At 49.3% G+C, this 27,159-nt stretch overlaps 1 protein-coding gene and 1 non-coding gene across 3 annotated transcripts in view; both read right to left on the minus strand.

Moving 5' to 3' along the window:
* Positions 1–2,957: 2,957 nt before the first annotated feature.
* LOC131518333 (U6 spliceosomal RNA) lies at positions 2,958–3,064 on the minus strand. The gene has a single exon (XR_009265024.1). It is a non-coding gene; the product is annotated as a U6 spliceosomal RNA (small nuclear RNA).
* A 6,828-nt stretch (positions 3,065–9,892) lies between these two features.
* Positions 9,893–27,159, minus strand: part of LOC131516114 (protein FAM169B-like) — a 91,264-nt gene continuing 73,997 nt past the window's right edge. For both annotated transcript variants that reach the window (XM_058736715.1, XM_058736716.1), the window contains 4 exons: positions 23,334–23,516; positions 19,426–19,557; positions 14,348–14,442; positions 9,893–13,042 (listed from right to left, as the gene is read on the minus strand). In XM_058736715.1, the coding sequence (XP_058592698.1) occupies positions 12,860–13,042; positions 14,348–14,442; positions 19,426–19,557; positions 23,334–23,516 (593 nt within the window). In that variant the 3' untranslated portion in view covers positions 9,893–12,859. The remainder of the gene's footprint in view (positions 13,043–14,347; positions 14,443–19,425; positions 19,558–23,333; positions 23,517–27,159) is intronic.

Genomic DNA, 27,159 nt, shown 5'->3' on the forward strand with positions numbered 1-27,159 from the left:
CATGCCCAGCACGGAGCCCGACACGGAGCTCAATCCCACGACCCTGGGGTCGTAACCTGAGCTGAGATCAAGAGTCGGATGCTTAACCGACTGAGCCACTCAGGCGCCTCCCCAAAATGAGTCTTAAACATCATCGTCACATCACACCTTTAAATCGAAACAGTCTCACCCTTCCTCAAATGAAGACTCATGTCCAAATCAACTCAGAACTATTCGAAGTGGCCACTGCACCCACCCCACATCCCCTCACACCGCAGGCGGGGCCCACCGGCTCTCTCTGGGGAATCAGCGCCGATGGCTGCACCAGGACGCAATCGCCGTGCTGTCCCGCGACGGTCCTCTCCAGCACGCCCACCATCCCCCACGCACTCCGGGCTCCAGGCGAGGGAAGTCAGAGCCCTCTGGAGCAGGAGGCATGGAGAGCAGGCCCCACATGTGGCCAAGGCACTGCCAGCTTACAGCTTGGTCCCCTTCCCTCCATCACAAGGCTGCTGGTTCTGCCGCAGCATCGGGGTAGTTCATTTTGTGTGTCGCCTTGGGGTGAGGGTGTTTCCGGACGCGACTGGCACTTGAATCCGGAGACCGAGTGATGAAAGAGGCCCTCCCCACTTGTTGGGCACCGTCCAATCCACTGAGGGCCTGAAGAGAACGAAAAGGTACAGAAAGAGGGAATTCTCATTCATTCATTCTCTCTCTCTATACCTGACTCCATACCACTATACCTAACTGCATGACCTAAGACTTCAGTCTCCTGAGACATCAGTCTCCCCCGCTTAGATGAGAACTTACATACGCCTCACTCCTGATTCTCAGCCCTTCAGACCCACACTGGATTTACACCAACTTTCCCGGGCCTCCGGCTTGAAAATGGCAGAACTTAGAACTTCTCGGCCTCCAGAATTAGATGAGCCAATTCCTTATAGGCAATCTCTTTTTAGAGCTAGAAAGGTAGGTAGGTAGTAGGCAGGTAGGTGGGTACGTGGAGAGGGAGATAAATACTTCATTAATTCTCCTCCTCTGGAGAGCCCTAACACAGCTCCCTCAGCTGCTACCCTCACTGAGGTACAATGGTATTCAGAAGCCACAAGACCCTCGGTGGTTTCCAGCATGCTCTTGCCTGGCCGTTTATTCATCCCAGGTCCCTAACTTCCTTCTTGCGTGATTATTTCCATGATGCTCCGGGTGGAGGAGACCAAGGCAGCCCTGGGGGAGCCACGGCCACACACGCATCATTACCCACAGTCACTCTGACCAGCTAAACAGATGTATAGTAGTGTGAGCCTCCGTGGAGACATGGGAAGAGACTTCACGACACCCAAAGGGAGTGCCTCCCTGTACAGAGATGGAAGCCAGCCCGAGAAGGATCCATGGCTTCCCACCTCACCCACCTGGTGGGGCAGAGATGGGCTAGGTCACAGTCCCCTGACTCCTGATACAACGTCTCTCTTACTTGACCAAGAGTATTCCCACCTCAAAGTAAACTGGGTCAATTCAGGTTCCTAGCTCTAAGGACAGAGGGTACAAACCCCTCAAAGGAACAATCTAGAAAATGGGGCCAAAGTGATGAAAGATGAGAAGGGGAGAAGGGAGTCCAAATCACAGCTGGATGGTGACCTGTCCCTAAGTACCTGGTCCCCAGGGTTTCTTGAACCCATCTCCCAGGGGAGGCTGCTGAAGGGCTAGGAGGGCTGAGAGGGAGCGTGGGGGCAGGGGCCCAGGCAGAGGAGTACACCGGGGCCAGGACCTGCATTCCTCCCCTGCGAGTTCACCCACAAGTCAGGTGAATGCACTCTTCCCCAGGGAAGCTGGGTTTGGGCCTCCTGGGAGCCCCCCACACACACATAGTGGAGACAGAAGGAAGGGAATGTGCTGAGTAAGAAAAATTAAATGCCATCAAATGTCAAAAATGAGTCTGGCTGGGGGCGCTGGGTGGCTCAGTCAGCTAAGCGTCCGACTTTGGCTCAGGTCACTATCTCACAGTTCATGGGTTAGAGCCCCGTGTCAGGCTCTGGGCAGTTCGGAGCCTGGAGCCTGCTTCAGATTCTGTGACTCCCTCTCTCTCTCTCTGCCCCTACCCTGCTCACACTCTCTCTCTCTCTCTCAAAAATAAATAAACATTAAAAAAAAAATTTTTTAATGAGTCTGGCTGAAAGAGTGCTGCTCTGGGAGGCACCTTTAAAGAGAAAGAATTGAAATCGGGATCTGGAAGAGGTATCTGCACCCCCTTGTTCATCGCAGCATTACTTATGACGGCCAAGACATGGAAACCAAGTGCCCATCAATAAATGAACAGATAAAGGAAATGTGGTGTAAACATGCAATGGAATGTTATTCAGCCTTAAAGAAGCAAATCCTGACCTCTGTGGCAACATGCATGAAAGTGGAGAACATTCTGCTGAATGAAATAAAGCGGACACCGAAGGATAAATACTGCAGGATTCCGCGTATATGAGGCATGAATTCTGGTTACCAGGGGCTGGGGGAGGGGGAAAGGGAGATACCGTTCGGTGGGTATAAAATTCCAGTTATGTAACAAGAATGAGTTCTACAGAGCTAACCATACTGCAGAGCACCTCCAGTCAGCAATACTGTATTACACACTTCAAACTGGTGAAGGGGTTAGATCTCGTGTGAAGTGTTTTTACACCAATCAAAAGGGACACAGGAAACTTCTGGAGGTGACAGATAAGTCCATTACCCTGATACTGTGGTGATGGCTTCACGGGTGTGGGCATGTGCACAAACTCATCAAATTGTACACGTTAAATATGTGCGGTCTGCTGTGTGTCAATTATGCCTCAATAGAGCGGGTTTTTTAAGAGAGAGAACCAAAGGGAATGATCTTCCCAGTTCCCTGCATCCCAGTGCTGATGGGCCATACAAATGGGTACAAGGGAACCAAGATGGCGCCATTCCCTCTTCCAGTAGGACACTCACTGCATGTGGGTGTGTGTTTACCTCACAGTTTTCCATTCATTCCCTTTCGTGTCATCCTTGCGCAGGGGCCATGCTAATCTTCTCTGTATCGTTCCAATTTTAGTATATGTGCTGCCGAAGCGAGCACTCCATTCATTCCCTTTCAAGACAGCATCGCGAAAGCACTCGGCCTGTGAAGGGTCTGGGGAGCAGGCGAGGCCTCCCACTTTCCCCAGCAGCGAAAGGAGGCAGGTTGCATTTGAGAGCATTGGGGGCTCCTTGTCTTTATTTCTGTGTGGGCAAGCCTGTGGGGTTAATGAAGAAATGGGGAAACTTGGAACACGTCTGCACCCCTGGACTCACAATGAAAGCTAAGCATTTTCTCTTTTAAAATGAGAGAGATTTGAGCCCTTTTTAAGAATAAGTCCCAGCTGGGGTGCCTGAGTGGCTCAGTCGGTTAAGCATCTGACTTTTGATTTCAGCTAAGGTCATGATACCAGGGCTATGGGATCAAGCCCCGCATCAGGCTCCCTGCTGAGTGTGGCACCTACTTAAGATTCTCTCTCTCTCCCTCTGTCCCTCCCCACTCCCACTTTCTCTCTCTCACTCTAAAAAAAAAAAAAGAAAAGGAAAGGAAAGGAAAAGGGGGCACCTGGATGGCTCAGTTGGTTGAGTGTCCAACTTCGGCTCAGGTCATGATCTCACAGTCTGTGAGTTCGAGCCCTGCACCGGGTTCTGTGATGATAGCTCAGAGCCTGGAGTCCGCTTCAGATTCTGATTCTCTTCGCATTCAGATTCTCAGAGCCTGTCTCCCTCTCTTTCTCCTGACACCTGCTCGCACTCTGTCTCTCTCTCTCTCTAAAAAAAATAAACACTAAAAAATAAATAAATAAATAAATAAATAGGAAGGAAAAAGAAGTCTGTCTTGCCACATCACGGAAATTCAGGGGCTGGGGTGGCAAATTAGTACCATAACAAAACCAGTTAACAGAGGCAGGTACGTGCAGTCTGCGCCACTATTTCTTTATAAAGCTTGGTGTTTCCAACCACAACGAAAGACGCCCACCCTGGCCAGGCTGGGCATCTTCCGTTTCTGCAGGAAGGCAAGTGGGTGTCCACGGGCCCCAGGACCCCCACTTGGGGCTGCGGTCCTGGGCGGAGCAGGCTTTGGTTTGTGCTCAAGGCTGCCATCATGTGGCCGCCGTGGGTATGCTCAGGAAACTGCCCGGCGTGAGAGAGGTTCCTGCTCTCTGCAAGTCTGTATCAAGGTCCCGTGTCTCCCGCTCATCTGCCACCAGCCAGAATGGGGGCTTCAAGATACAGATCAAGAGGAAAATCAAGTTCTAATGTTGCCATGCAGGTCTGAATCTTCCGGGGCACTTTCCCAGCCTTACCGTGGACTTCAACTATACCCACGCTGTGATTTCTCTTCTAAACGGGGAAGAACTTGCTCACCAGTCAGCACAGTAGGAAGGCCCGAGATGTGAAGCGTCCCCAAGCACTGGCCTGGTCTCTGCCGGGTCAGCTTGCAAGCCCCGTCCTCATAAGTAGCAGGTTAAAGTGGTCCATCCGTGTCTCAAGACCCGAGCTCTCAGCTTGCTCTGAAGCCATGACGGAGCAAGTCTGCAGACACCCGGGACTTGAGAGCTAAAGGCATCTATCTGTTAGTGTCGGGCAGGGTTTCTCGGCCTTGGTGTGACATTTCAGGCCGGGGAATTCTTGAGGTTGCAAGGGCCACCCTGGCCTTTTAGGATGCCGGGCGGCCTCCCTGGCTTCTACCCACCAGCTCCAGTTCACTCCTCATCCAACTGTGGCAACCAAAAATAGCACCAGACGTGGCCAAATGTCCCCGTGGGGGCCAATCGGCACCCATAGAGAACCACTGTCTACGGGTATACTCTTTGCTATTGCCTCTGTTAATAAACAACCACGCATTTAGTGGCCTAAAACTGCACGGTTTATTATCATACGGTTCTGGAAGGTGGTCTCCCGGAGCTAAAACGAAGGTGTCCACAGCACTGTGTTCCTCCTTAAGGCTCCAGGGGGAGAATCTGCTTCCTGGCTTCTTCCGGGTTCTAGAAGCTACCTGTATCCCCTGGCACATGGCCCTTTCTTCCACACTGGAAACCCCTGATGGTGGGTGGAGTCTCTCTCACAGCACATCCCCCTAATGATGTCTTTTGTAGCCAACCTCCAGCTGCCTCCCTCATTTAAGGGCCCCTGTGATTACATGGGGCCCATGCGGGTAATCCAGGATAATGTCCCCATTCTGAGATCTCTGGGAAGTCCCCTTTACCACCTGAGGGAATATAGTTACAGCTTCCGGGAAGTCTGACACGGACATCGGTGGGGGGTCATCATTTAGCCAGTCACAAGGGAGTACAAACGTGACTGGCTCCAGCCGGTGAGTGACACAGCCAGCGAATGGTGACAAGGACAGGTGTGTCTGGGTCCTAAACCCCTGTGTCGCCAGACAAATCTCACCTGTGTACTGGTGTGGGCCCTCCAGCTGCCAGTTCATAGACCTGGACTCACTTTCACTCACGCCTTCATTTCACTGATGAGGACCCCAGGTTCCCCCAGAAAGGAAGCTGCCATCCCAGACCCCAGTGAGGGGCCAGGCTGGAACCGGGCCCCATGCTCTTTTCAGTCTCGGGACACAAACCCCTGGGTTACCAGGCACCCCCAAAGGCAAACATTTCTCACGGTGGGATTTCAAGCTGTGCGTCAAGCAGCCCACATCCCCCTGGAGGCTCGAAGACTGTGCGAATCGGCCAAGGAGCCTGCCCTGAGGGATGGGATGTGCAACAGCGAGGGCACCGGGACTCTGCCAGGCACTGACAACGCATGCTCAGAGTCTGGCTCTGTGCTACACGTGAGGACACAGGGCATCCCTGAAAGACGCGGAAAAGAAATGACCGGTTCGTTGGCTTTGAGGTCTCATTGGGGCAGGGGTGGGATGGGAGGGGGTGGCAGGAACTCTCAGACAGATTTGGGGGCTCCAGAGTGGAAAGGAGGTATGCCCCATCCCGGCCTCGAGTTCCCAGGGAAGGCCCCAAAGAGCAGCCTGAGCCCCAGACTATGGAGGTTACACGGGGGGTGCCAGGGCCCGCCCCACAGCAAAGCCACAACGGTCCCAGGGGAAAGCAAGGGGTTTCCCACGTGGCCAGAAACAGCAAGGCACAGGTCACAAGGAAATCTGCAGGCTGCAGCATCTCGTCCCGGGGGAACCCGAGGAAGCACCCACAGATGCCTGCGGGGCCGCAGGGCAGGAGTCGGGTGTGGAAGGCTGCTAGTGCGGCCCGTGGTGCCCACGCGGCTGGGCATCTGAGACCAGGCACTCTGACAGGACAACTGTACGCGTGAGCCGCTGCCAGTGTGGGCAGGACAGACCCAAGCCAAGAGGTGACATCCCGTCCCCACCAAGGCCCTGCCCTGGGAAGCCCCAGAAACGAATGCCCACGGAGGGAGGCCGGAAAAGGCCTGCGTTCTACCTACAGCGGTACCTTTAAGTATGTTCCTTATGGGGTGCCTGGGTGTTTGAGTCAGTTAGGCACGTGACCCTTGATTTCGACTCGGGTCATGATCCCGGGGTCCTGGGATGGAGCCCCACATCGGGCTCTGCGCGGAGCATGGAGCCTGCTTGATATTCTCCCTCTCTCTCTCTCTCTCTGACCCTCTCCCCTGCTCGTGCTCTCTCTCTAAAAAATGAAAAGCATATTCCGTATAGTTCCTTATGTAGCTTATGTAGATTTAATTTATACAAATTTTCTAAATTACTTTACAAACATAATACACAAGTTTGGAGATATATATATATCTCATATATATATATATATATATATATATATATGTATATTTTGAACATATATTTATATTTTGAAACATATATATATGAAATATATATATGAAATATATATATATATATATGAAATATATATATATATGAAACGATGTGGTTTTTACCTGCTTCTGTTGGTAACCTGAGAATCCAGCAAACATCCACCAAATCAGGCAAGTGTACAGCCAAGTAGGAATAACAACCAAGCCTACTCCTGCAATTCACACAGAGCCAGGAAGACTGTACCACCATCCACCCAAGGGCATGTCCTCCAATTCCATGGAATTCAAACAGAAGCCGAGCACCCAGAGACCAAAGGAGCCATCTGCTCAGTATCCACCTTGTACAACAGCCATGAGCTGCCCACTGGGGCATGGGTGCCTTGAGTCGGGGGCAATGAAGGCTATGAAAGGTCACAAGCTCTGCAGCTCATCTGCCCACTGCCCAGCATCACTGTTGGGAGAGGTTACCTTCTAGAAAGCCTGCAGAATACATTCAGGGAAGCATTTCTGTTGCTGCACCATTTGTAGGATCTTTCTTACAGGAAATTACTTTCTGATAAGGTTTCAGTAGATACTGAAAATGACAGAATGCCCAGACCCCTGGATGTCCAGTTGGGTGCTGGGCTCGCAGACCCGTGACTGTGTCGCTGTGGTTTCCAGCTCATCTTTCTCTTGCCTGGCCACTGGGACATTCTGCACCCTGTGTGAAATGGTGGGAGGCGGAAGATAAAAGTGGCCAAGGAATTTCAGCTTCTCAACATGGAAACCCCCACACCTACCTTCCAAACCTCCAGTTGCTGACCATCTCTCCCTAGAAAGAGAACTCAATCAAAATCAAAACTTTTATAATGCTTCTCGCAGAAAATGGGGGTTTTAGAAACTGTCTTGTGACCTGTGGAGCCCCTAGGGTTTCTGCAAGTAGCCACACAGTTGGATTTATGTTTCTTCCTCGCCCCAAAGGGCATGTTCCCAAAGCCTTCCTGGAATGAAGTATCTATGCTAATATAGCCTGAAACCCCACTTCCTGAAAGAAAACTTGTTCAAGGAGCCAGTACACAGCAGTGAACGTCCGCTACCAGGACTAGACCCTGCATTCGTAAGGCAAGCTTCTATAGGACCATGGATTCCCAACATCCTCTGCCCACCCTGCATCTGTTTTGTTGTTGCTGCTGCTGTTCTGCTTAGCATAATGTGCTTTTTAAGTTTATTACTTATTTTTTAGAGAGAGAGAGAGACAGGGAGACAGAGAGATAGAACAAGCTGGGGAGGGAAAGAGAAAAGGGGAGACAGAGAATCCCAAGCAGGCTCTGCACTGTCAGCAACACAGCCTGATGCGAGGCTCAAACCCACGAACTATGAACCAAAACCAAGAGTTGGACGCTCAACTGACTGAGCCACCCAGACGCCCCAGCATAATAAGGTGTTTAAGGTTTATCCAGTGTAGCATGCATCAGTACTTTACTCCTTTTTATAGCTAAATATTCCATTGTATGGATTTACCACATTTCGTTGATCTGTCTACCAATCTATGGGCTTTGGGAATGATTTCAGTTTGGGGCTATCATCGATAAGGTGCTTTGAACATTTGTGTACACGCTTTTTTGTGGCCATATCTCTTCAGTTCTCCTGGTTACATACCCAGAAGCGGAATTTCTGGATCATATGGTCAGCTTGGGTTGGAGCAACCTGCAGGGCAATGCCCCTCTCACAGGGCAGGAGCCTGGGATCCAGGGATGGCTTTCTTCTAATGATTGCTTTGTGGATTTTGCTGTATTCATTGTAGAATCAAATAACTTTCTCCCCAATAACTCCCTTTAGATGGAGTGCACTTTAAGACCCAATCATTACTACTCCACCAAATACACAAGCAACCAAAGAAAAGTGGACAAACTGCGCATCATCAAAAACCCAAAACGCTGTGCCTTCAGTGACACTATCAAGGAAGCGGACAACCCACAGAATAGGAGAAAATATCTGCAAATGATGTATGTGAAAAGAGACTTGTATCCAGAATATATAAAGAACTGTTACAACTTAATAAAACAAAGACAGCCCAGTAAAGAAATGGGTAAGGGATCTGAGTAGACATTTCTCCACAGAAGACACACAAAGAGCCAACAAGCCCATGGAAAGGCGTTCCACATCGTTAGTCATCAGGGAAATGCACATGAAAACCACAATGAGACACCTGCTAGTTCTCAAGCACCAGGAAGGATGCTGCAGTCAACAAGACAAATAGCAACCAGTGCTGGCTGGTATGGGGATAGACTGGAGCCTTCATACACTGCTGGAGGGCATGCCAAATGGGGTCATCCCTTCGAAAAAACAATTTGGCAATGGCTCAAAAATAGGTTACCTTCTGACCCAGAAACTCCACTCTGGGGTATATACCCAAGGGAACTGAATAACATGTCCACATAAAAATTGTGCCATGAATGAGGTCATAGCAGCATTACTGACAAGAGCCAAGAAATCGATCTAAAAATGCATTCATTGGTATATGAATAAATAAAATGCGGTATATCCATACAACGGAATGTTATTCAGCTATAAAAAGGAGTAAAGTACTGATGCGTGCTACACTGTGGATGAATTTTAAAAATGTTACATCAAGTGAAAGAAGCCAGATGGAAATGACCACACACAGTATAATTCCACCTGTAGGACATGTCCCGAACAGGCAAATCTAAAGAGAGAGAAAGTAGATTTGTGGTTGCCTAAGGCTGCGGGGGGGGGGGGGGGGGGGGGGGAGGGGAATGGGGTGGAAAGGGACAGACTGCTAATAGGTGCGGGGTTTCTTTTTGGGGTACTGACTGAGCACTGATCGCACAACTCTGCAAATATACTAAAAAAAAAAAAAAAGGAATTATATACTTCGAATGAAATTCATTTTATGGTTTGTAACAAAAACAACACAGCGCACACGCACGCACACACACACACACACTTTACAGACATTCCTCATACGGGCTATGTGGAAGGAAACCCTGCACACAGCCCGACCTAAACCAACCGTGTCACTGGCCAGAGAGGGGGTTGCTCAGAGCCCCAGTGTGTTTCCTTCTAACTCTGCAGGGTTGTTTTTTTGTGTGTGTGTTTTTTTTAACATCTTTAAATGAACTACACCAACACATCAGTTCTTCTCCCTTGGGAGGATGTTTTTATTGAACAGGAACTTCAACAAACCCCTGAGACATTTTCATCAGTTCGTTTCCAGGTAAACACAAAGCACCAGCCATTCATGCCAAACGGTGTCAAGTTCACAGCACCCATTGTGTCACGTTAAAGGCCAGGCCTGCCACCACACACAGAGCACCCCCTTGGCCGCAGATTCCACTGCAAGTCCACTTTTATGGTCCGTGCCTCCCTCACACAGAGTCCACATGCACTGGGGACTTCATGCAGTCTCCATAGGGAGCTCTGCACTCTATTTCTTTCCACTGGACTCTTCCCTCTTTCTAATGGGTGTAAGACAAACAACTCCGGGGAACACTCTAGAAGAGACCCTTCCAGAGAGACCGGTTTCCTTGAGTCCAGTAATCACATTTCACTTATCTATATACCTACCCCCAGTGCCCAGCACAGAGCTTGGCCCTGAGCAAACATGTTAAATATCCAGGGTTTTTAAAGTTAATTTATTTTCAGAGATTACGCACACATGCACACACACGCATGGGGGAGGGGCAGAGAGAGAGGGAGAGAGAGAATCCCAGGCAGGCTCTGCACCGTCAGCAACACAGCCTGATGCGGGGCTCAATCTCACGAATGGCAAGTTCTTGACCTGAGCTGAAATCAAGAGCTGGACGCTTAACTGACTGAACTACACACGTACCCCCTGGATACTGGTTGTACAACAGGATGGATGGATGGATGGATGAGTAGAGGGATACACAAATGGACAGATGTGGGCAGACAGGTGCGTGGATAGACAGTTGGATGGACGGACAAACAGGATGGACAGATGGATGGATGGGTATCAGGACAGATGAACAGACAGGTGGGTGGATGGATAAATGAATGGAAGGACAAACATGGTCAGACGAGTGGGTGGACAAATGTGGACAGATGGACAGCTGAGTGGATGGACAGATGGATGGACAAATGTGGACTGATGGATGGAGACAAGTGGGTAGGTAAATAGACAGATGGACTAACAGGTAGAGGAAAAGACAGACAGATGGGTGGATGAACACACAGATGGATGAATAAATAATTAACAGAGGTCCCATCACATGTGCCCTCTGTCCACTTAGGGAAACAGCAGTGAGTATCTGGTGCTGGTGGTCTGGTGGTCTCCTCCCTAAACCCAGGCTCCAGGATAGGAATTTACTACACCCCTAAAAAGCTAAAACTGTTCTTCCATCCATCTCTAGAGTCTAGCAACAGATGAACAGAAGGAAGCTGTCACCCCTCACCCTTGAGGTGATCTATTACCGTTCATTCCCCATGCAGTTGAGGACTGCCTCTACACTGGCGCTGGGGACACAAGCAGCAACTGAGCAGACCCAGGGCTGACGCTGGTGGCGACTCATGGGGCTCACAACTGAGTGCCCGGTGTTTTGAGAACATGTAGGAAGGGGAGAAGGAGGTGGTCAGGAAGGGACATCTGAGACTAGATGTAGGAGTAGGAATCAGACTGATTGACAAGCTGTGTGTGCGTGTGTGTGTACACGCGCATAAGAGGGGTAGGGAAGGGAGAGTGACAGAGAGGGAGGAGGGGAGGAGGGAGAGTGAAAGAGAAAAAGGAGGACAGAGAGGAAGACAGAAGGACAGAGGGAGGGAGGAAAAGGCACATGTCTATGGCAGAACAAGTGCATGAGCGCTGACCTTGAAGCAAGGGCACAGGTGCGTCTGATGGGAAAGCCCAGGCAGCTGGGATATAGAACGCAAGGTAGGCGTGCCCAGAGATGGGAGCAGAGTCATCAGGGCCCTCTGTGACAGGCCTGGATGCTCCAAAGATAGTGACAGAGCCCCAGAGGGGTGTCCCCAGGGAGAAGATCAGGTCTGCATTCACACGGAAGCAGGAGCCAGGACTGCGTTGCCTACCCCAAGACGACTCAGCCAGCTTCCTCTGGTTAGAATCCTACTGAACATCAGTGAGACTACGCCAGCTGCAGAGAAACCCTGCTGCAGCTTTCAGGGAGCAGGCTCTGGGGCCTCATGAAACAGCCTGGACTGCGCCTTACCCCGTGGAAGGCCTGCTTCTCCTGTCCTCACTGGGCTCTTACGGGCAGGGGGTCCCTTGGTTCAGCTCCAAAGCCCTAACAGCGGCCGAGCACACGCCCCAAGCAGGGCCGTGTAGGTAGCCGAGAAGGCCACTGTCACACTGGGGGTTGGCTGGTACCTTTAGACTCACCTTTACCAGTATGGGTCTTTTCCCTCCAGGCACCAATACACTGGAAGAGCCATCAGCCCAGAGCCCCCTCCAGTGGCTTCCCCTCTGAATCAGGCCATGGCTGAGATCCTGACACCGCCTGGAGCCTGCTCTAAGTGCCTCCTGTATGCGAGGCCAGATGTGAGTGAGGGACCCATGGATGGTTTGCACCAGCCAATCCCAGCCACTGCCCTCGGGGAGCTTCTGATGTGGCTGAAGTTTCTCTGGAAAAGAAAGGTGCCTCCCTAGAAACCCTTCTGGTGTCTGTGGTCTCACGGTGACATCTGGGCAGGTGTGAGCAAACCTGAAACAGATCTCTGCAGTGCAGGCTGGAACGGGCATGGCCCTTCTCTGAGCTTCAAGAAAGAGGCACATGCGTGTGGTTCCGGTGAGATCTTTACAAACCCCCCCGAGTAACAGAAGCTACACTAGGTTAAACAAACGAGCTTCTGAAATTCGAGCTTGGGAAAATAACTACCTGTACCTCTTTAGATCTTTGTGCTTGAGGAACGCAGCACTTTCTCAGGCTTTCTATCACCTGGGCCCACAAAACAAGCCTGAGGTAGTCAAGGTCTGTGCGGTCACCCTCTCCTCGAAGGAGAACACAGCAAGGACAGAAGCCAGCTTCCGGCCACAGGAGCATGGAGTGACAGGGGCAGCTCTCACACCCGTGGCCCCTGGGGCCCAGACAGGCCCCTCAACAAGAGTCAGGATGGCGTCTGGGAGTTAGGAGCTGGGCCGCACGTGCTTCTTCTGGGACTCCCAGGCCAGTCCTGCATCCAGCACGGTCCTCTTGGCTTCCTGCCTGGCCGGCTCAGCCCCACAGGCTCGCCCAAGCCGCCCTCCTTCTTCTTCCACTCCGCAGTCTTCATCACTCTTTGTCTGTTCCCATTCTCCGCTGGTCCTCTCCTGAATCAGGAAAAAAAAAAAAGAAAAAAAATCAACGAAGCTCTCCAATGCTGGCTGGAACAAGCCCGCAGTGTCCTGGCCGGGCCCCTGCACTCACTGTGTGCTCAGATTCAGAACGGCTGAGCCGGGTTCCAACACCCCAGCCAGCCACAGGGACGCTGTATTTTGTTCTTAAGATGCTCTGGACACGTATTTACTGATGGAAACATACTTCCTGAAGGGAAATGAAGAGCCCAGCCCATGGAGATCTGAGAAAGGGCAAAGCGAGCAGCACTACTTTAAAAGGTGGCACGCTTATGCTTGAGCACATGGACCTCCCAAGATGCCTGCCCACGGGCGGGACATCACACTGAACACCTCCTGCTCCCTTCAAAGGCCTTTGAGGTTTAAATGCAAACTCAGCGATCCGCAAAGAGGCAAAGCACAATACTGTCAGTTCGGTGGCCTGGTAGAATCGTCAGTGAGCCAAATTTTCCATTGCAAACCAAGGAAAATGAAAGCCCCCTCCTCCGCCCGCTTTTCTAAAACAATCCAGCGCTTACTGGGATAGATCATGCCTTTGGTGTCACGTCTTCTATCCCCGTATCATCTACTTTCCAAAATAAGCAGTACTGCCCACAAGTTGCAACTGTTAAGTTTGGGAGCTTAAAATCATTAATAATTCTTCAGGAATTCAAGAGCAAACACCCTTCTGTGGCCGAGAAGGGGCGTTATCAGAACTATCTTATACCGGCAAACGTCTGTCTTGGCTTCGGGAAGATGCCTCATGGAATCACATCGCTTCAAAGCAGACCACTAAGGTGGACCACTAAGAAATACTTAGCAGCCATCCTTGTCGGTGGGTCTATTCTCTCATCACTCTGGGCTCCACAATGACCTAATGCCATATTCCATTTTGCAGCATCTGGGCTTGGAGGCGTGGAGGAGGAAAGAAAGAAATTTGTCCGCACATTTGCTCCGCTTGAAAGACACTGGTCCATGGCAGAATGTGAAATTCAGATTTTCCAATACTTCCTTCACAGAGCAGGGTGACGCTGATTGCCACGTGTTCTCTGTTTAGTTCTGGCTTCGTTAGAGCTTGTGTAGCTCAGAGAAGAGGACCGTGAAGAGTCTAATTACGAAGGCCTCGCCTCATGCCGCAGCACAGAGACTCCGAGTGTGAATCAACAGCCCGCTGCCGTGGAGAAACCCACAGCCAAGGTGGTGAGGGAGAGGCCTCGTGGGTTCAAAGCTTTGCTAAACAAGCACAACGTGATTGCTAAGAAAACAAGACACATTCCCAGAATGACACATTCACCACCGTACCTTCTTGCCTCCTTCACGACCAGACATTCTGGGTCCATCATCTGGAGAAGTCCGCCCACAACTGCTCACGTCCTCCTGGGAATTTCCCGGGTGTGCTGCCCTCCCCAAGCAAGAGAGTGGCATAAGCAAATGGAGGTGGCCCCGAGGGAGCAGACAATCAAAAGATTAACAGTACAGCAGGGACCCTTCCAAAAGTACCGATCGCCACGACCCAATTCTATCCTCATGAACTTCACTGTGACACCTGCTACAGTGCCTTCTGGAGAAAAGGGAAACTTGCCAGGTTTGGGGAGACATGAAGCAATGGTTCTACTCAAGCATGTCTCCCATCCAGCTACTAAGCAGGCCCTTCCCTGCTTAGCTTCCAAGATCAGAGATTGGGAGTAGAGCCGTAGGCACTACTCAAGCATTTCTGAGCTGGAATTCTTTTCTTCCAATTATCTGGACACTAAATGGAGTTAGGCTTGCAGAGCTATTCCTAGGCCCTTCTCTTTGCTCGCTGGAATTGTTACTCACAAGAGAACCCATAGTCACCCTTGTTAATTCAGCCCTCCTCCCCCTTTCCAAATCAGACCGAACTTGGAAAGGATAACTTTGCTGTCCCACTGTGTACTTCCTACATCCCAAAATCCATACGTAGAGGTAGGTGATTCGGGGGGGGGGGGGGGGGGAGGCACTCAGATGCTTTAGGAAGAAAATAGTTTTCCAGTTGAGCTGAAAATGCAAGAAACACATTTTTTCAAATAAAAATAAATACATTATTGAAACGTTACCTACACAGGTAAATTTTAAAGTTTATTTACAGACTTTATAAATTAGCCAACTTTGGTTTGACAAAATTGAATCCTAAGCAGTGAAAAACACCAGAGTACTTCAGGGTTCCCTTGGGAGTTTCTATATAATGCAGTAATGATTCCTCATGTACTTTTCTTTGCAAAAGTAAGCTCATAAATGAGTTCAGAGACTCAGCCTTATTCACTACTATATCCTTATCACCTCAACCAGTGGCCTGGCACTGGGAGATCCTCCATTAGAGTAATCTAGTGAATGAATGAATGAGTGAATGAATGAATGAGAATGCATGAATGAATGAATGAATGAATCAGAAAATGAAGCAGACAATTCAGTATATTCTACACTTCCTGATGTGTGAAACTATCTTTTTATGCGTTACAGACAAAGCATGCTTGGTAACTATCAAATGTTTACTTGTATTTTATTCCTAACCAATAACAGTTCAATAATTTTTAAAAATGAATGCTCTAGGGGCGCCTGGGTGGCTCAGTCAGTTGAGCGCCCAGCTTCAGCTTGGGTCATGATCTCGCGGTCCGTGAGTTCGAGCCCCACGTCGGGCTCTGTGCTGAGAGCTCGGAGCCTGGAGCCTGTTTCAGATTCTGTGTCTCCCTCTCTCTGACCCTCTCCGTCCATGCTCTGTGTCTCCCTGTCTCAAAAATAAATAAATGTTAAAAAAAAAAATGAATGCTCTAATTGGAAGCAAGAGGATAAGAATCCGAGAAGCAACCACACAGGTCACAGTAAGTTACCATCCAGGAGTTACTACTATATGGGACGCAGTAGGTGACAATGGCCGCTAGAGGGAGCCACACAACCTTTCAAAGAGCAGCATTAGGAAAAACCCATCCAGGATGATGGTACTGCTATGCACTTCCCACCATAGCTCACGCCGCCAAATTGCTGTAACTACCGCACTATGTCATGTCCAACTCCCCCAAAAAAAGCTGAGACAAGCTCAGAGCTGCAAGCATCAGATTTTTAGAAAAAGGACCCTGCCCCCCCCCCCACCCCCGGCCCCAGCTCAGAGTTCATTCACATCTTTTTATATACATACACCGTAGCTTTAAAAATTAAATGTAGCGGCTCAATCTGTTGAGCATCTGACTTCAGCTCAGGTCATGATCTCACAGTCCGTGAGTTCGAGCCCGGCGTCGGGCTCTGTGCCGACAGCTCAGAGCCTGGAGCCTGCTTCAGATTCTGTGTCTCCCTCTCTCTCTGCCCCTCCCCCATTCACACTGTCTCTTTCTCAAAAGTAAAATAAAAACATAAAAAAATTAAAAAATTAAATGTAAATAAAATTCTTTTCCCTGTGGATAACAATTGAATCTATTAAAAACTCACCTGGGAAGAAAGCAACGCTATAACCTAAACAATGAAAACAATGATTTTTAAAGCTGTGTGCAATTATTTCCTGCCTCCAGCCACATTTTTGTAAAAGAACACTCAACTGCTGGAGGATTCAATTTCATCTCCTCCAGTAAAGAAACTTAAGGCATGTGCAAGCTAACTGAGAAGTCACACCAGACAGAATTATGATCCTATTGGTCAAGTTTCAAAGGCTTCATATGTAACTGAGTGTAGGAAGAAAAAAAAAAAAATTCCCACAAACCCCTTCTCTCAAAAGTTCTGAAAACGCTGTAAATATTTTCAGGGCCATTATAAGCCACAGATGTTATCAACAGGCAAGATCGTGCAAACTTTAAAAGACCTCGTCCATAAACGACGCTGCTTCAAAAAATAGATTTTGAAACCCTGGAAAGGAGCACACGTTAATTTCCCTTTGGAACATTGTAAAACGTCCATGCCTTACTTAGAATGTAAAAAACAATTGGCTCCCCCGGGCTTCTTGCTTACAGTTCTACCGCTACAGCACATGAAACCATAGGAGCCCTCCAAAATAACAGCCAGAAATAAAGAAACAAAAGATAGAACTTGAAAAGCAGAACAATTCAAGAAAGCAACTCTAAGAATAACGGGCTGGTTAAAAACTAAAATTAAATTAAATGGCTGTGTGACATTTCCAGGCAAAAGAAGATTCCAGAACCTGCACTGTGGGGTGACCTGTGGGAAAACCTAATGGGCTAACACAGATTTCCATGAAGGCAGACAGACTGTAAACAGAAAATGCAGAGCATCTGGGCTAATCTGTGATTGCATTTGCAGCCCCCCACTCACCAACCTGGAAAAAACCTGAAATGTCAATGCTGACAAAATTGTTACAAGATGAAGCTGGCTGGCTGAAAACCTTCCTGAGTGAATTAAAATCCTGACTGCTGGCCCTGGGGGGACACAGAAGTTGTGGGTGAAACCGGGAACTAGCCATGATTTATACAGGGAGTGAAAAGATCATAATTTAGCATTTTTTTAATTATATAGTTTTAATTATCTAATTATATCCTGATCATAACGATGACCCTTCTTCCTTCAAAGGACTCAAAGCATGCTTCTGGAACATTCCCCGTGCAAGTTCCCTCATTTGCTGTTTTAAAGAGAGAGTTGGCAAATCTCACAGTGACTTAAAGTGACAGGTCTGGCATCTGACTTCCAGCTCAGTTTCCTGTGACCAGACCACACCAACTCTCAGCTCTTGAAATAACCCCAGCGGAATTCTCCTCCGAGGAAAGCAGTCTCCCCAATTATGCGAACACGTTCTCCCACTGCTTACCCCCCTCCAGCCTGTGCAATTTCCACATTATTTCCACATTCTGATATGCAACAGTTTTTTTTTTCCTTCATTCCCAGCCAAGGAGCTGCAACATCCAAGACACAAAGGCCAAGTCCACGTGGGAGCTGCAGGCTCATTTGTGACGTTTCTTGATAAACCCACGCAGCTGGTCAGCTTAGTGCATGGGGATCCGGGCAAGCTCCCCTTTCATTTCTAACTGTGGATGCCACAGGGCAAGTCACTTAACCGCCTCATTAGGATCACAGTCACAGCCCTACCATGGCCTCCTTCCCAGGTGCCTGGTCACCCCATTAATATCTGCAGAGATCCATTAAGCCTTCTAGCTGAAAGGCACCATAAAAGCAAAACCTATCACTGTTATCATCAATAAACTCCAAGACGCTCTTCCCTGTCACGACCTAACGTAAATCAGTTATCCACGTGGAAAGCCCACGGAGGCCTAATGAGCTACCTACAGCCTGGGAAATGGCATTTGATGTTGACAGGAGCTTTCTTCCCCGGGGGCGGGGAAGGAAAGCCAGTGCTTTCACTTTGGCGGGTGAAACTTAAAACTGTTAGACCCTCCTGAGCCTCCCACCCACACACAGCACCTGCAGCCTGAAAGGGTTTGCCGGGATTCAGCCCTGCCCTCCAAGGCCCTCTCCCTGAGCACTAAGCTGAGAACCAACAGCAATGTGCAATCCATCCCCGATGTGGGAGAGGAAGGCACACTGTCAAAAAGCAACTTGGGGAACCAGACACAAGTGAATCTGGTCTTCCCACCCCATCTCCCCTTGGGACCCTCTGCCCGTTCTCATTGCTTGAAAACACCCTCCATCAAAACCCCGCCGGCAAACACACCGTGGTGCTATTAACAACCCCAAACTGAAGACAATGCCTGTCTATAACAGGGACTGCCCAAATAAACACCTCCATACAGCAGCTTACTATGCTGCCAATAAAAAGGGCGGGGACAAAGTACTCATTTGCAGAACGCTGTCTCTGCAATGCTACCACTTACGAATGCCTGCCATCTCCCCCAAGGGAAGGGGGGGGTGGGGGTGGTGCATGGAAGCCTTGCTCTTCAAGGTAAGCCCTTGTGTGGCCTTCCACTTTTTAACCAGGTTCACACATTAGACCTCTTCTGGGTTTCAGTGATCCCTACGAGTTATAAACAGGGAGCCACTCTGTCCCAGGGAGCTTCTGATTTAGTTAAATTGGGGGAGATCTTCATCAAAGTCCAGAAGATGTGGTTCATTCGGGAAAGGAAGGTAGACCAAGGACAAGAAGCCACGACCCCGGAGGCGCCTGGGTGGCTCAGTCGGTTGAGCGTCTGACTCGGTATCAGCTCAGGTCCTGATCCCACCATTTGTGAGATCAAGTCCCACACTGGGCTCTGAGCTGATAGTGCGCAGCCTGCTTGGGATTCTCTCCCTCCCTCTCTCTCTCTCTCTCAAAATAAATAAACATTTTAAAAAAGAAATAAACAAGAAGGCACCACCCTGGTCTCACTCCCTCCTCTGTTCTTGCAACAATAAACATAACACCTGCCCGGGCCTGACTCCATCCGTATGCATTAACCTGTGCTTCAAAGGGCACTTTGTTCAATGTGACTCACAGTCTGGAAGTCTTGACTGTTGCAGTTGAACCTTCAGCCAGATGCTGCCTCGCTGGCCCCAGGCTCCTGGGGGCTCCACCTCCCACAGGCGACCCCGCTCCTCCGGATGGGCCAACAGGAACTTCCTGCACACTGAGGATGTGCAAGAGTGAGCCAGGAAGGCCCGCCCCCTCTGCGTCTCAGAGGCGGGCACTTCTGGTTCCAGCCAAGGCCCCGCCCCACCCTGGCTCTGCTCTGTTTCTGCTCCAGGGGCACCAGTGTTTGGCCTCCTCAGCTGTCACCCCTCATGCTCCCGCTTTCACCCAACCTATCTTAGCTGGGGCCACCATAACAAAGCACCACACATTGGGGGACTCCAACAACAGACTTCCACTGTCTCACATGGTGGGGGCAGCAAGTCCCACAGCCAGGCATGGGCAGAGGCTTGCAGATGGCTGCCTTCCCACAGTGGCCTTGCATGACCTTCCCTCTGCACCCATCCGTGTCCCAGGCTCCTCTTTTATAAATAAGAACCACTTCTTAAGAATCTATTGGATCAGGGCCCCACTCCTATGACCTCATTAATTCTAATTGCCTCTTTAAAGGCCCCACCTCCACGTATAGTCACATGGAGGGTAAGCTTTCAACATAAGACTTCGGGGGACCCAATTCAGCCCTTAACATCCCCCCCCAACACTGCCCTCTCCTCGGGCACTGTCCCTCCTTACCCTGAACCTCCCCAGCCCTCCTCTCCCACAGAACTTGCAGCTCATCCTCCGCAGATGCCTTGATTCCAGTCACCTCAAGGCTCAAAGACTTCTATGTCCGCATTCACAGGGTGAGAATTTTCTCCGGGCAGTGCCCCAAGACCAGCCAAATGAGTAGCTGCTCCTGGTCCCGCAGGTGCCCATGGGGACCCCGTCGGGCCCTCCCCTAATACGTCCCAGCCGGGGGCAACAGCACAGATGGAAACCTCCAGAGGGTGAAACTAAGTATTCGGAAAGTGTAAGCCAAACTAGCAGAGTGCTAGATAGAATGTTCTGCTCTCATATCTTGACAAATATAACTTCATAACAACAGGGAAAGCCAGTTTCAAATTTAGAATTCTTGGACTCCTTGAAGTTTTGCACCAGAATGTGGCAATACTGAGGGAGCTGCCCCCACCCCCCGACAGACGGCCCACCCGCTTCTCCTTCTACCCCAGCCCCACACAAGTACACAGCAAGGGGCCTGTGAATGCAAATGTGAACACCACGCCCACACTCCACCCACATCCCACCAACGCCTGTCCCTAGGGTCCAAAGATATGCAAACTGGTGGCATGGTCCACCCTTATGTGCAGACCCAAGGATGGAATCCACTCGGGCCCTCACGCCACTGGCAGGAATCCAGGGGTCCTGGTACCCTGAGTCAGCTTAGAAGGAGTGGTCTGGACCCAGGAAGGACGATACTCTTGGGCCCACAGACTCCTCACACCACGGAGAGAAACGCAGCTGCAAGAGGGCTTTAAAGCATAGGGCTCTGGCCTGTCCTTTGAATGCAAGAAGGAATCCTACCAGTCATGGGGCGCCTGGGTGGCTCAGTCAATTAAGTGTCTGACTTCAGCTCAGGTCATGATCTCACGGTCCGTGAGTTTGAGCCCCACATCGGGCTCTGTGCTGACAGCTCGGAGCCTGGAGCCTGCTTCAGATTCTGTCTCCCTCTCTCTCTGCCTCTCCCCCACTCGTTCACTGTCTCTCTGTCTCCCAAAAATAAAAACATTAAAAAAAAAAAAAGCCAGTCAGTAAAGTGTGCAGGTGGCACACACCTGAACCCAGTCCTGAACCTCCAGCTGCTTCTTTCTCCATGTTCTACCTGTTCACATACATGCCCAGGTACAGTCAGGGGTGACGTAAAAGCCTGAGGCCCCCAACATCCTCAGCTGGGCAGCTCAAACCCCCAAGACATGACGCGTGCTTCAGAATCAGCACGTTCTTATTTTCTTTCTCTATGGGGCAGAGATAGAAAAGGGAAAAGCAGGGGGGTGCCTGGGTGACTCAGTCGGTTAGGCATCCAACTTCAGCTCAGGTCATGATCTCAGAGTTTGTGGGCTTGAGCCCCGCGTCAGGATCTGCGCTGACAACTCAGCCTGGAGCCTGCTTCGGACTCTGTCTCCCTCTCTCTCTCTGCCCCTCCCCCACTCGCATTCTGCATCTCTCAAAAATAAATAAACATTTAAAAAAAGAAAGAAAGAAAAAGGAGAGCAGGGATCCACAAGACCCTGCAAGGGTACCTGCAGTGCTGGCTCTGGGGTGCCCTCCCCCCTCCGTGGAGACTGATACTTCCCTAGGGAAACCTGAGGTGGCCACATTGAGAGGCCAATGCACTCAAACCAAGGTCTCCGAGCTGACGCAAAAATTAGGAGAGAGAGAGGACAGGCATGTGGTTCTGGAACTTTGCAACACCTCAAAGTGAGCAACACAGTACAGGAATCCTGGAATGCTCTTTGCAGAAATTCAAGGCTCTTCAGAGTTTAATTATAGACCATGAGTTTGGAAATATAAAGAAATGACTAAACCTACTTGAAAATATGTTTTCACCTGCTTTTCTTAGGACTTTAGAGCAACAGAACTTTCCTTACCTTCCCTACGTTTTCTCTCTTATCTCTTGATCTCCCCACACAATAACGGTACTGGAAACTCAGTACTAAGGGCCCCAAAACATCTGTATGACAAGAAGTGAAACAGTACCCAGGGTGGAAGGGGTGTACTTCACAGCAGGGGTGTGGGGAACCTAGAGAGATGCTCACCAGAACCTGCCCCCCTTACGTACTTGGAACGTAATGTTTAACACCAGGGTTTGTTTCATTTCCTCTGAAAAAAATATACATATAAGGATTTCTCTTCCAGAACATGAAAAGGGATTGTGATAGCTCATTTTAAGTGTCAACTTGACTGAGCCAGGGGGTGCCCAGATATTTGGTCAGACATTACTCAGGGTGTGTCCGTGAAGGTGTTTGGGATGAGATGAACATTTGAATCAACAGACTGAGTAAAGCAGATTGCCTTCCCTCATGTGGGTGGGCCTCATCCAATCAGTTGAAGGCCTGAATATAGAGGGAAAAGGCTGACCCTCCCACAAGTAAGAGGGAACTCCTGCCTGTCTGGTGAGCTGGGACATGGGTCTTTTGCTGCCTTTGGATTTGACCCAAAAACTTTTTGTTGGCTTTTCTTGGGTCTGGAGCCTGGCAGAATTTGCACCGTTATGACACCATTGGCTATCCTGAGTCTCCAACTTGCTAACTGCAGATCTTGGGAGTCTCAGTCTCCACACCATGTGAGCCAATTCCTTATAATAAATCTCTCTCTCTCTCTCTCGTGTGTGTGTGTGTGTGTGTGTGTGTGTGTGTGTGTGTGTATACCCTATTGGTTCTGTTTCTCTGGAGAACCTTGACCAGTACGGGGACTCAGTAGGGTAAGAATGGAAGAAGGGGACTGTCTTCTGCAGCAAGAGCTACGAGGTACTTGGGGGCTCAGTGCAGTCAGAGCTTGCCTTTGCACTCCAGCTGCCCTCCCAGACAAAGCTCCTGGGCTCCCTTTCAGCGTCTAGCTGAAAGGACTAAGTCATGGGCTCTAAGCATCAAGTGAAACCACAAAGGCCCTCTAGGCGCCCAGCAGGTGCACTTCTCTGGATTCTGCTTCTCTCTGATGCCATGTTTTTTATTATTTCTAAATCCAGTTATTTCTAGGGCTGGGAAAGGCTCCCCTCCACCCCCCAGTGCCACAGCATAAAGTCTCATCTGTGCTGAAGCAATGGGAGATTTCTCAGGAGGAAGAGAAAACCCACACGCAGAGAGTGTCAAGGAACCTGCCTCCCCGGAACCACCTAGAACTCACGTGTTATCCATCACCGTTGCCCATACGTTTCCGCCTGACACAAAGTGGGTTTACCTTTGAACATGGCGGGAGAAATCGGCCAACTGACGCCCAGAGCCTCATCCTCACGGAACGTCTCACAGAAGTCCTGCAGCATGGCTGTGCCCAGGCCCTGGCGGCGGTAAGTCCTCCTGACAAACACGGTGTCGAAGACGGGAAGCAGGTAGCATGCACCCGGGCCATCACCACACAGGCTTCCTGCAGGGAAAGGAAGAGACAGGCGCCATCCCAGGCTTGCACCAAGCTGCCAGGACCCTGCGCGACTCCCACACAGCTGGGTCACTGGTACCACCTAGAAGGGCTCACATCACTAAGACAAAAGAGCAGATCATCCCAAACCACCAGTTCTCCAGCCGACTGACCAGCCCACGTTATTGATCACGAGGAGTGCAGCCCCCAGACTATTGTACCAAAATGAAAAGCAAACGCAGGTGCATGTGCCATTCACGCACCCAAGACCCTCAGATGCCGCCCGCACTGTGCAGAGTTCACAGAGACACTGGAAGCCAATGAGGGGTATCTGGACATCAAGGTCTTCCATGAACCCAAGGGATATGGGCTGGGAGACCCACCCAACACATCTCTAGGGCATGGACTTGTTTCAGTAACTCTAACAAGCAGTCATCATATCCAATTAAGACAGTGCATTTAGGGGCACCTGGGTGGCTCAGTCGGTTAAGCATCCGACTTCAGCTCAGGTCATGATCTCACGGTCTGTGAGTTTGAGCCCCGCGTCAGGCTCTGTGCTGACAGCTCAGAGCCTGGAGCCTGCTTCAGATTCTGTGTCTCCCTCTCTCTCTATTCCTCCCCTGCTTGCTCTCTCTCTCTCTCTCTCTCTTAAAAATAAAGATTAAAAAAAAAAAAAAGACAGTGTGCATTTACCCTAAGTCCTGCCTCCCCTACAACATCAGTGACCTTGCTATAGCAGAGCAAGAGGGGCCACAGTTGGCACCCTTCCCACCTTTCCACCCTGAACTGAACTTCACTGCAACCAGCACCAATACCAGCACAGTTGCTGTTTCTGCAAAAGGAACTTGGCCTTGGCCTTGCAAGTTCACCTGCGTTGTCACCCTAACCAGAAAATCAATGCTACACAGAACCTACTACATCACCTGTCTTACTTCCAAACGTACAGATGCCTGCACCCTAGATGCACGAAAACCCAGGAAAAGAAGTATAGAGCATATTCAGCTCCTATTGGAAGAAGTTTTTGTCCCTGTCAAGAATCAGATGGTGGGTGATTTCCCAAGCGAAAAAACTGACTCCGATTCTGATCAGCCAGACTGAGTTGCAGGGATACATGCTACTGTAGTGAACTGCTTGCAAAAAATGAGCACAATTATTCCCCTTCCTATATCCACATCACATTACATGTGATTCTGAAGCACCTCCCATCAAAAATGGGGCCTGGCTTCATGGGGTCCAGTGCCCCTCTACTATTCTTTCTCAGATCCCTGCTACTCACTCTAAGAACACAACTGGACTAGCCTGCCACCATAACAGAAACATGGCCTGGGCACCCTTGTGGTCCCAGCAAACATCTAGCCAGTCCCACAGAGCAGAGCCACCAATACCACCCATCCCACCCAGCTGAGCCTCAGCAAAACTGTCATCCAAAAGAATGGTGAGCTGAGCAGTTGATTTTGTGCCAAAGATGAATGAAGAAGTAATCTGAGGCCAGTGATCAACACCACCCAATTCACTTGGGATGGTTAAGTATAAAGTATTTGAATTTCACCCTCAATGTTCCTGAAATGACAGTACAAACTTAGGTTGGAATTCTGCAGTTGCCAACTTTTATATTGAGGAGAACAACATTCCCCAAATGGTAGTCTTCCAAAGCTGAGAAACATTAAAATTACATAAAGATACAATTCCTTTAAAAAAAAAAAAAAGAGTCAAGGGTTGCCTGGGTGGCTCAGTCGGTTGGGCGTCTGACTTCGGCTCAGGTCATGATCTCACAGTTCGTGAGTTCGAACCCCACGTCGGGCTCTGTGCTGACAGCTCAGAGCCTGGAGCCTGCTTCGGATTCTGTGTTTCATTCTCTCTCTGCCTCTCGCCACTTGTGCTCTGTCTCTCTCTGTCTCTCAAAAATAAATAAATGTAAAAACAATTTTAAAAAAAAAGAGTCAATATTGGGGCGCCTGGGTGGCTCGGTCAGTTGAGCCTCCGACTTTGGCTCAGGTCATGATCTCACGGTCTGTGAGTTCGAGCCCCGCAATGGGCTCTGTGCTGAAAGCTCAGAGCCCGGAGCCTGCTTCAGATTCTGTGTCTCCCTCTCTCTCTGACCCTCCCCTGTTCATGCTCTGTCTCTCTCTATCTCAAAAATAAATATTTAAAAAAATTTTTTTCAAATAAATAAAAATAATAAAAATAAAAAAGAGTCAAGGGGCGCCTGGGTGGCTCAGTCGGTTGAGCGTCCGACTTCGGCTCATGATCTCACGGTCTGTGAGTTCGAGCCCCACGTCGGGCTCTGTGCTGACAGCTCAGAGCCTGGAGCCTGCTTCGGATTCTGTGTCTCCCTCTCTCTCTTCCCCTCCCCTGCTCATGCTCTGTCTCTCTCTGTCTCAAAAATAAAAACATTAAAAAAAAAGAGTCAATATTTAGGGATATATTTAATAAAAGGAGCATAAGCCTTGAATACTGAAAAACTACAAAACATGGTTAAGGGAAATTAAAGAAAAGGTAATAAGTGGAGAAATACCATGTTCATGGATTGGATGACTCAATACTGTTAAGATGGCAGTTCTTCCCAAACTGATCTGTAAGTTCGACACCAGTCCTATCAAAATCCCAGCAGGCATTTTTGTGGACATTGGCAAGCTGATACTGAAACTGACACGAAATGCAAAGTCTCTACAATAAGCAACCCAGTTTTGAAAAAGAGCAAAGTTGGAGATTTTACACTATCCAATTTCAAGGTTTCTTATAAAATCAAGGCAATCAAGTCAGTGGGATACAGGTGTAAGGACAGGCATGTGTATCAATGGAACAGAAGTGAGTCAAGAAATAAATTCTTATACTTTTAATTTCAACGATGTTGCCCTTTTCCAATGAGAAGACAGTCTTTTCTTTTTTTTTTTTTCAACGTTTTTTATTTATTTTTGGGACAGAGAGAGACAGAGCATGAACGGGGGAGGGGCAGAGAGAGAGGGAGACACAGAATCGGAAACAGGCTCCAGGCTCCGAGCCATCAGCCCAGAGCCTGACGCGGGGCTCGAACTCACAGACCGCGAGATCGTGACCTGGCTGAAGTCGGACGCTTAACCGACTGCGCCACCCAGGCGCCCCGACAGTCTTTTCAACAAATTGTGGTGGTATGACTGGATGTCAATAAGCCAACAACAACAAAAAAAAAAAAAAAGGAAGAAGCTGGAACACAACAGCCAGTCCAGAATTAGACCCACACAAATATAGTCAACTGATCTTTGACAAAGGAGCAAAGTAAAGTCAGTGAAGAAAGGACAGTCTCAATAAGTGACACCGGACAACTGGATATCCACATGGAAAAAAAAAGAAAACAATCTAGACACACACCTTAAATACTTCAAAATTTTTAACTTAAAATGAATCACAGCATAAATGTAAAATGCAAAACTACAAAACTCCTAGAAAATACACAAGAGAATATCCAGATGACCTTGGGTTTTGTAACATATTTTTTACATACAACATGAAAGGCATGATCCAGGAGAGAAAAAATTGGCAAGCTGAATTTCATTAAAATTAAAATTTGCTGGGGCACCGGGGTGGCTCCGTTGGTTAAGCATCCGACTCTTGATTTCAGCCCAGGTCATGATCTCATGGTTTGTGAGTTCGAGCCCCGCATCAGGCTCTCTAG

The sequence above is a fragment of the Neofelis nebulosa genome, chromosome 7 (genome assembly GCF_028018385.1).
Source record: "Neofelis nebulosa isolate mNeoNeb1 chromosome 7, mNeoNeb1.pri, whole genome shotgun sequence".
Lineage (NCBI taxonomy): Eukaryota > Metazoa > Chordata > Mammalia > Carnivora > Felidae > Neofelis > Neofelis nebulosa.